Genomic DNA, 10,725 nt, shown 5'->3' on the forward strand with positions numbered 1-10,725 from the left:
CCTCATTTACCCCTAAATCGACATCTTCTTCGTCGAGATCATTCTCGCTTCCTATTTCTCCTTCAGCGAGACCTATATAAGCCACTTTGTCTTTTCGAGGAAATTTCTCTATTTTCTTAGGGACAAATTTTTCAGCCTTAAGTTGCTCGATTTGCCTCACTCTCGTCGCTAACTGCGACATGTCTCTTAACTGCTGATTAATCAATTTCTTTCTAATCGAGTACTCTAATCCACCTATAGCCATTTGGACTAGTTCATATTCTGGGATTTGAGTAAAATATCTTGACCTCATTTGTCGAAATCTACTTAGATAATCGTCAATGGATTCATTATGTATTCTTTTTATATTAACCAAATCCATTAAGCTAACTTTCGCTTCACCACGAAAGAATTGTTCATGAAACCTTCTTTCTAATTGATTCCAATTATGAATTGAATTCGGGGGTAAGGTTGTGAACCAGGTAAAGGCCCCCTTAGTCAAAGAACTAGGAAAGTACTTTAACTTTAAATCTTCATTTCGAGCTAAATCTCCACATTCTATGGCGTATCTAGCTATATGTTCGACTGTAGACTCACCGGAATCTCTGGCAAATTTAGTGAATTTTGGGACTTTCCAACCCCGAGGCAATTCAGCCTGCAAAATTGCCTCAGAGAATGCTGAGACAAAGTAGGGTCTATTAGCATACCCTACGTCGAACCCATGTTGATTCAAGACTTGTTCGACTACATTGGCAATGTTTTGGGGATTCGGGTCGTTTGGATATTGAATTTGATGCCCCCCTACATTATTTTGCCTAACTTGCTCAAGTATTTCATCAGCATTCTGATTTCGAGCAATAATAAAGGGTCGATTTCCCTGGAAATCACCCTCATTTTGTATCAAAAGGTTTTGGTCGAAATTTCGACCAATTTGCTCAAACGGAGCATTTGGATTTCGAGCAAAAACTAGGGGTTGGTCTACCTGAAAATTTCCTTCATTTTGTCTCGGAAGATTTGGACCAAAATTTGGTCTATTTTGCTCGAAAATTTGACCATTTCGACCAAGATTTGTAGCATCTTGATTAGGTGTTTGGGCAACATTTTGCCCTTGCCTAATAGGGACTCGAGGTGCCCCAAAAACGTCAGCAATTCGACGCATTTGTTCAGCCAAAATTTGATAGCTGGTATTAGTCGTTTCCACTATGGGATTCAACACAGTGGTCATTTGATGAGTCAGCATATTAACCATCTCGTGATTACTTTCATCCATCTGTTGCCTCATGGAATGTAAGGCAACATTCGAAAACGAGCTAGTAGGAAGTGAATCCCCACTCGAAGCTCCAAACGCAACTTGCGCTTCAGGTACTCCACCAATCGTACCCATTCCCGGTGGAATAGTATGGAGTACACCCATTCCTGGTGGAATGGTGTGACTCTGGGGTGACACGGTTGTCACCACAGGGTTAGAGTAGGTTGGTACTCCAAAGATAGGAGGCATACACACGGGAGGTAAGCCAAATGGGTGATCACCCAGCCTTGGCCTTGGGCCAGGATTTATGCTGGGATTGGTTGGCGGCATAGTAGCCATAAATTGGCTAACTACGGGAGATGACGGCGTAGGTAACGCCGTCGTTGGTGTGGGTTGTGCGGCAGTAGTAGTACTGCCGCTTACATCTGCGTTAGTATCACTACCATCACTTCTGGAATTGTCATTCCCAGAACTAGAATCACTATTTCTTCCTCTATTAGCCATAATACAACGTCCGTTACGTAATATCATGCAACAAAGCAAGCAATCATTCAAAACACACAATATGGTCCCACTGGGCGTGCCAATTTGTTTACGGTGAAAAATGACAGTTGTAAACAAATAATCCAAAGATCAATCTGAGGACTGGATTTAGGTCCTCTTTGGGTTCTTTTAAGTGTGTTGTTAATGTGATGCTCAGATTAACGGCGTAAAAGAGTATTAAGCAAGAATAGTGAATAATAAATGTGCACAATTAAATCAAACGTAGATGCTTTTACAGAAATGTAGCAAGCCGGAACTAAACAACGTACAAAGACATAAGTAACAAGAACTGAAATTAAAATGCAGAAAGGTAAATGTAGGAATGTAAAGGTGCTGGAATGTAAACGTACGACTCCTCACAACGGCGAACAACGGCCACCGTAGGTCTCCTTGTAGCTGGTGTCTGGCGCGGTGCAGAGTTTCAGCGTCTCAGAGTGTTTAGGTGCGGTGTCTGGGTGCAAAAAGTCGTCCTTTGTGAAATAATGCTTTGTAGTATTTATAGACATGAAGATCACCACCGTTTTCCACCTTTTGCGGGCACTTCTTAGTAACTGCCTTCAACTGTTGATGCTCACTATCCACGATTGCTTGTGATCGTGCTGTTTGTTGGAGCTGTAACCGCTATCGCCCATGATCTCCTTTGCGTAGTGGTGAATGTTGATAACTACTGGTAACCGCTTTTGGATTTTTCAATACTCCTATCTTTCGAGTATTTCTGAGAGAAATCTAGAAAAACTCTTTTAATGTTATGGCCTTGGAATAGTTTCTTCTTGACTTCTCTTTTCGAGCTATTCTGGAGTTTTGAGAGTTTGTCTGGGTCTTGTGGACTTAGAACATTTTCTTTGCTCATTTCTATTTTTCGAGCAATTTTGGAGGGACTCTTGAGCTCGACCAGATTTGTGGACTTAGAATATTTTCTGACCACTTCTTGTTTTTCGAGCGATTCTGGAGGAAATTTGGAACTCAGCCAAGTTTGTGGACTTAGAATATTTTCTTATTACTTCCTGCTTTTCGAGCAGTTTTGGGTGTCAGGTACTTGAAAACTCATCAAATATTCCTCGAAAAGCCATCAGTTTTTTGTGGACTTAGAATATTTTCCTGTTAGTCTTGTTTTTCGAGTAGCTTTGGGTGTCAGGGACTTAAAAACTCCTCAAAACTCCTCGAAAAACCATTAGTTCTGTGGACTTGGAATATTTTCTTGCCAGTTCTATTTTTCGAGTAGTTTTTGGTGTCAGTGACTTAAAAACTCCTCAAAACTTCTCGAAAAAGCCTTTAGTTTTGTGGTCTTGGAATATTTTCTTGTCTTTCAAGCAGTTTAGAAAAAAATCAACAATGTGACAAAAATCTCTTAAAATAGCTCGAAATGTGTTCCTTTTAATTAAAACTAAAGATCTTCCAATATTCTCTTATGTTCAGGTTTATCTTTGGCTCCTTCTTGACCCTCAAAACTTGTTGAGATATAGTTTCCTTCAAGATGATTTTTAACTTAGAAAATTTTTCTTATCCCAAACACCGACATTATAATTTCAAAAATTCCAATCCATCGAAATAAAGGGGCTCTATATAAACAGTTCGATTCTCCAACTTTGCTTTACTACCAAAATGAAACATCTGTGAAGTTTACACCACCGGGACGAGCAAATAGCTGCCACGCTTTATAGTCAATTTTGTATAGTATAAATATGCGTATCGTTTCTGTTGACGTATGAATATAATATTATTTAATAATATATGTTATAATAATCTTTTATCACAGTGCATTTGATTTTATCAAAAATTCAAATGATAATACATATAGGACTCGTTCATTCAGCAGAATAATAAAATTATGTTTTTACTCATATTTCATACCTTTTTAATATTTTATAAAAATAGTTTTTAGAATTATAATTTTAATAACTTTTATGAAAATAAAAATATATGATTTTTTAAAAAAAATAAGTATAATGTTTAAAAACATGTAAAATAATTTAATCATTTTATAAAATACATTTTATAATTTTTTCTAATTACAATATCTTTCCTAAAAATAATTTTTAATTGCAAAAAATTGAATAATCTAATAATAATTTAATATCAAATTTTAATATTATATGTGAATAAAAATATTTTTTAATTTTGAATATATATTTATATATATTATATTCAAAATTAATTATATTCAAAATTAAAAAAATAAATATCATTTTTTTAAATATATAAATATCTTTTAACTTCATGACCAAAATACACACAAAATTTTATATTGCCCACACATTCTAATATGGATTACATGGTCAAAATTAATTAATTTGAAGTAAATATAATTTTAACTATTTAAGGATGGTCATGCTCACACTCCATAATACAAACACAAATGTAGACATTTCTTTAACTATTTTTATAATTTTTAAATGTATGAAAATAATGAAAATGTAAATAAATTACTATTATATATATATATTGTCATTTTACAATCTTAATTATTTGAGAAAACCTGGAAAAAATATATTCTACACTAGATAAATTTATGAAATTTTATATTGATGGAGTCTAGCGATGCTATCCATTTCCTGTTGTGAGGGAGGTTCTAAGAACTGGGCAACACTGTTTGCACTGTATGAATGCTGATGAGACAGCTAGAGCAAGCTTCCTTGTTATAGTGACCAAACATGATACCAACAACATCCCTAGAATGCAAAGCAAACACGTAAAATTGCATACTCTAAAAAGTCCCAGCATCATAAAGAATAGGGAACAAAAACAGTAGAGTTTTTAATGAAGAGATTAATTAGAATCATTCATATATGGAACCAAAAGTAAGAAGAATAATCTATTACGCATAAAATGAATAGTGTTAGGACAAACATAGTTCCTAGAGCTCTGGTTTTATTAGTGACAGCAGCATCATCATCATAGGCTAATGTTTTCGGTGATTAGTAGACTTCTCTACCCAAAAATTTGCAACAACGTGAATCTAATAGAATATATATCATAGCAATTACCTGTATGGATTCAACCATTATAAAAGATAGGTCTGGTACTGTGAGTGAGCTCCTTACTTTCTTCCAAATATCTGAAGAAGGTAGATAGCGTAACTGTATCATTGTGATTGTCTCTCTCAACCAACCACTCCTCATAAAGTTGGACATTTACATCTCTGTCAGAAATTGTAATCCGTAGTTATTAAAACAAAAAGGATAGTTTAAGATTGGAAGAAATGCAGCATGCCAGCACTGATTTATAATTTATTTGCATGAAGAATGTTTAAGGAGTAAATAAACACAAACTGGGAAAATAAAACCACAAAAGCAAAAGATGTGAAAGAAGATTTAGAAATAAATATAAATACCTTTTCAAGGCAAGAACTTCATAGTTTCTCCGTAGGTAATCAGCATACTTTTTAAGGGCATCCTGTGCATATGGTCTACCCACAGTCCTTACTGCAGCCGCATTTAATAAAGTTTCCAATGAACCATGCTTTTTAATAAGTTTTAGAGCAGTCTTCCGACCAAAACTAGGGACTAGATGTTGGATACCAGGAACGCCATCAACTTCATCACCTACAATACATCCTACACAATCACGGCATACATAAACCGAAATGTTAGTCATAATGGCATAACCATTTAGCCAGTACATAATAACACAATTACTTTTTACACTATCAGAAAAATCACCTCTTTGTATTCTATCTGTAACTACATTCTTGTTTTTCATGAACATTCTATGTTATCAGTACACCTAAGTTTCAGTTAGTGAAAAGCCCATCTAGAGGTTTTTAATCAACACAATTATATAAGTATAGCTTATTCAAAAACATTAAAAATATTTTTTCTAATAGATAACTTATAAATTGGTTGTGAGCCTTACAAGTTTTTTATACATTAAAAATGGATATTTATGTTAACCCAAAATATAAATGATGGGAATATCAAGCATAAACATAACTGTAGTGTATGTTACACTCACTAAGGCTCAGATCAGATTGTGGGTCACAATTATACTGATCTCTGTAGTGCCTGAGGGTGTAGAACGACCACCTTTGTAACTCTGGCAACGGCATAACCATTTGCACATCTTCAGATATAAGTTGCTTAAAATCCTTATCAGGGGAGGCAATAACCACTCGAAACCCTTTATTGAGAACTTGTCCTGCAAGTGTAGCTACAACATCATCGGCTTCATGGCCATCAACTTTTATAACCTGCATCGTTTCATCTTGTCACTAAAGAATAATATGATTGAATAAAAGTAAATTGACTTTCCACTTTGGTTTACATTTACGAGAATGATAATTTGCATATTCTTTTTGAAATGATTCATAAACATAAACAATAATTTAAACAAATGCTTAAGAAAAAGAATGGTATCATTGAACCTACTAGTTTCCATATTGTTACTTATCTACAATTATAATCTTACAGTAAAAAAAAAAAATCAAGACAAATGATACCAACGAAGAAGCTATGCAAACACGACTAACAGATGGTATGTTAAAAATTAAAAAAATAATAATACTAATGTTCTCATTTTCCCATTAGTTTCAAGGTGAGCATCCCAACGTCATCAAATGGGAGGGATGGGAAAGTGGAGCTCAGAAGAGAGTATCAGATTCTAAGATTCATTGTTTGTATTCACTATTTAGTTATAACTATATCTCCAAATAAAGGCATAAGCTGCCAAAGAAGCAAGAGCCCAATATCTTAACTCTTAATAAAGCTCACTAAGCATAATTTGTAACAACACTTAACTTTACTGTGCACTAAAACTCAACTTTAAGATTAGAAATATTACTGAATATTTTCAACCAGAAGACTGGGGAAAGCAAGGATTAAACCGATTAGAAAGCCAATGCTGCTGTCAAAGAGCCTATATTTTTCAAAATCGTAACATGTCTAATTATATCAAACAGGCTCAATCTAAGAATAGCAGGTATAGATATTGGAATATGGTTTTATTTTCATGAATTGGTGCCTCTATGGAATCTTCCTTATTCTATCTGTCCTTTTTTTTTGTATTTATTTTAGGTTGATGATTATTTTTTATTGTATATTTTCACAACTCACTGACCAGTAAGAACAGAGGGATGTTTTCATAATACAATATGAAAAATATGGCAAAGACTACCCACTTGACCACACTTATTTTTTTAGTATTTCCATTGTACTACTAGTACTACTTCAAAAGGTGTTCATTAAGTTCTCTGCTATTTTTTGTTGAAAGATTGTAATTTAAAAATGCATACAAATATCTAGGAAAGTTTCTCTCTCTTATGCTAGTGCAGTGACAACTATATATTGCACCTAGGAATGCCTTGGCAGGGTATATGATAGAAACAAAATGATATAAAGGGGGATATCAATAAGTTCTCAGATTATGCATAAACGAAATAATAAGAATATGAACAGAAAGAAAGGTAGAGGATTGAGAAAAAGAAGGATTCTTTTATTCAAATGAAGAGAAAAGAAACACAAGATGCAGAATCCTCTCACAAAGGAAAATCCCCTTTTCACTGAAAATGACTCACTAACCACATATCAACTCCAAATAAAACCAATTGAAACTGTTGCTGACTTTTTAAACTCCTGATAAAAACTCTTGTAAATTACTGATAACATATTAGCCACCTATTCTTCCTGTTTATTCCTTCTACACTAGTCCCTTATCCCTCCAAACCTTATTTTTCTCATTAATTATTGGCATGGGCTAGGGTCTAACAGATTATTTTTTGCGAAACCAAAGATGGTGAGCCTTAGCCCTTATAAGGAAAAACCAGAGCCAAGGTTCCTTAGAGAAAGTTAATTCTGTGCCCAACAACACCCAGAAAAACAATTCCCTACCTCTCCACTTCTCCCCCTCCTCCTATAAGCATATTGTATGGCATAACAAATTGGCCAGCTCAGCATCATGAAACTAATTCTCATCCCCAACATGTTTCTGTTTCTTATGTGTGTACACTTTCCATGTTTTGGGCTTCACATGAATAGAGCCCACTAGCTGATCATGTCTTTGTACTACTTAAATGATCCACATTTCCAATATTCGGAACCTTATCACTTCCCATCCCTGGAAGAACAGCCTTGTCCCCTAGGCTGATCTCAGTAATTTGGCTACCCAATTGGAATTCATCCTCACAAGTGGCATTCTCTTCGCCCATCCCTCTCCATTGTAAGTATGCCTCTAAACACCGAATGACTACCTTAATTTGTGCATCGGTCTCTGTATGGCAACAGGAAGATATTTAGGAACATTGTTCATTGTAATTTTAATAGATCTTGCCAAAATATGATAACAAATAAAGGATCTCGGTGTCTAAGAATTAACTGCTTATGCCAGGCAACTTCCTCACTTCTCTTGCAAAAACAGCAGCCACACTTCTTGCTGTCTATGGGTGTTTGAAAAGTATAAAGTGTGCATATGATAGAGTAGAATATCAAACTCAATATGAAAGAATGTTTCTTTATTGCAGAACCCTACACCAATATGGTCCAGATTAGAAATGGGAAGAATTACACAATTGCATTGCCCTGAGGTAATTCGAGAGACCTCATTCTCCAAACCAGCCTAGTTCTATTCCAAAAACACTCCCCTCCCTAACTACCCCTAAGCTCTTATTTATATTGCTATAAGGGCTAGTTGTCCTAACCAACTGAATTAGTTAGTTACAACTTATGATTCTTCAACTATTCTCCTTTTTTTCTCCTGCTATATACATTCTTGAACCTATCAATACCCCTCCCTAAAAGAGCCACCTTGTCCTCAAGGTGAAAATTAGGGAAGGTTCCTGAATGCTTGTAGCTGTTTCCAACTATTCTCATGATCTGGCAGCTGCTTCCTTTTGATCAAGGCTTCCTTCTCTCCTGCAATATTCTGTCTTATCTCTAACAAGTTGTGGGGACTGACTTCAGCTCATACTCAGTGGATAACATAGGGGGTAAAGGTTGAGCTGTTGTAGTCGCATGGATAGCCTTTTTAAGCTGTGATACATGAAAAGCCGGATGTACATGACTGTTTTCAGGGACTTGCAGTCTGTAAGCCACCTGCCCAATTTTTTCTAGAATCTGATAAGGCCCATAAAACCTGGGACTCAGCTTAGCCTTAGGCCTTTTAGCTAGAGACTTTCATCTATAAAGCTGCAATTTCAAATATACCCAGTCACCCGCTCGAAAAATCCTTCTATTTAGTTTTCGAATAATTTTCATGTTATTTTATAGATAAATGCTTACCAATGCCATTACAGCATTGGTTAATGAATAAAAAAGTAGAAACTTTTGTATTAGAAAATGTAAAACTGCACTCACATCCATGATTTCTAATGCATTCCAACATGATTATCAAGACAAGTACTAAATGAAAAAGTTCATGTATTTATTATCTTAAAAACATAAAATATATGAATACTTTTTAAAATTAGTAATTAAAAGGATGTGTGAGAATAAATGTCCGAAGGATTTAGAATTGGTCGAAATGGAATTGCGGTAATGGTTCGGAACAACTCACTGGCACGTTGCATTTTCCGAGAACATCGTTGATAACTTGATGAGACCTTGGGACATGACCGCCTGAAAATTTTCGCAAAGTTGATACATGTTTGGTGAATTTTTTTCTATGTGCTTTATAAGAAGGTAGCAACTTTCTGCGATATTCACTGCCTCTTTCACCGTCAATAACCTGCTCAATCATATCAATGCCTAAGAAAAAGAGGGGAAAAAACGGTACAAGAGAAAACCAAAGAAAGAGAAGAGATGGAGACGGAAAAACAAGACCTAATCATGTTCTTCGTTTTGATAGAAGAGAAGTATTGTTAATGTGAATTCGGAAGATATGAAATGCTTTAACAGCGAGTAAATTGTAGTCCTTAAAAAAAAGTGTCAACTTTATTAATCACGGAATGATATAAACTAGCTCTGGGCATTCCAAGTCAAATTAAATTTTCTAAAATGTTTGACTTTTTTAAAAATCAACCAATTGCAGAGAATGCGTTAAAAAATGTACATAAAAAGTGTGTTGCTACCATTATGCATTACTCTTCTAAATATGGATTCCATCACCAAATCTATGACAAGGTATAATTTGACCCCAAAAAAATGCATAATTGAAGAACGTGCATCGAACTTGAGTGTAATTTTCATAAACTAGTCCTTGAAATTCAGCGCCCATAGCCATAATTTGTAGCGAACTAATTTGAAATAAAAAAAAAAGGAGGGAGTTAGAGAGAATACAGCAATGACAGGATCGGTGAGGCTAACTTGGGAGAGAAAAAGAGAGAGCCATCGAGCGAAAGAGTGCAAGCTGGGCTTGCTTCCTTCGTAGCAGAGCGGATTAACGTCTAAGAAGAACACCCTTTTCATCTTTGGGGGAAGAGATTGCGCACCATGTGTTTGATGGAATGACCCACTCAGTACCTTCTCTGATTTCTTGGGGTTGGGTACGATTAGTGCAGTTGCGGGGTTTTTACTTTTGCAGGATACTGAAGAGGTTGAGTTGCAGCTGCAAGGGAAACGGGGCGGTATGTATGTACCTGCCAAGACGCTCATTTCTAAGGTTCTCATCTTTTTTACACTGCACACTTCGTCGTTACCATCTCTCCGCTCGACTCGTGAGCTATGCGCTGTTTCGAAAAATGGTTTTATTTATATTATTTTTTTAGGTACGCAGTGGCTGAGCGGGATTTTGGCACCTTAAGCATTGACAGATCACATCAGCAATTTTATCCATGGTGTTCACATTTTTTATTATTATTTTTTTGTTAATGTTAATATTTAGAATTGATTTTGAATATTGAAAATTAATCATTTTTATTATAATAAAATATAAATAAAAAATTATTTTAAATTCATTTAAAATATAACAAATGTTATTTTAATTTTTAATCAATAAATACATAAAAATATGTAATATCTGCTAAATGTAGCAATTTTTTTTCACTAATTTTATAAAATACTAGTTAGTAATATGGGTCATGAATAAAT

General features: G+C 35.0%; 1 protein-coding gene across 2 annotated transcripts; it reads right to left on the reverse strand.

Moving 5' to 3' along the window:
* Positions 1–4,131: 4,131 nt before the first annotated feature.
* On the reverse strand, positions 4,132–10,449 carry LOC113858849 (5'-3' exonuclease). 2 transcript variants are annotated; one of them, XM_027491623.1, is made up of 6 exons: positions 9,976–10,449; positions 9,254–9,424; positions 5,723–5,957; positions 5,103–5,325; positions 4,756–4,910; positions 4,178–4,440 (listed from the first exon to the last, which is right to left on the reverse strand). In XM_027491623.1, exons 1-5 carry the CDS (start codon positions 10,303–10,305, stop codon positions 4,766–4,768), a joined length of 1,104 nt encoding a protein of 367 aa, XP_027347424.1. In that variant the 5' UTR covers positions 10,306–10,449; the 3' UTR covers positions 4,178–4,440; positions 4,756–4,765. The 2 variants fall into 2 exon arrangements, with proteins under 2 accessions (XP_027347425.1, XP_027347424.1); XM_027491624.1 differs by lacking the exon at positions 9,254–9,424 and having other exon boundaries at positions 4,132–4,440.
* Positions 10,450–10,725: the final 276 nt, after the last annotated feature.

This window comes from Abrus precatorius, unplaced genomic scaffold, assembly GCF_003935025.1.
Source record: "Abrus precatorius isolate BTA unplaced genomic scaffold, Abrus_2018 Scaffold2, whole genome shotgun sequence".
In the NCBI taxonomy this organism is placed as follows: Eukaryota; Viridiplantae; Streptophyta; class Magnoliopsida; order Fabales; family Fabaceae; genus Abrus; species Abrus precatorius.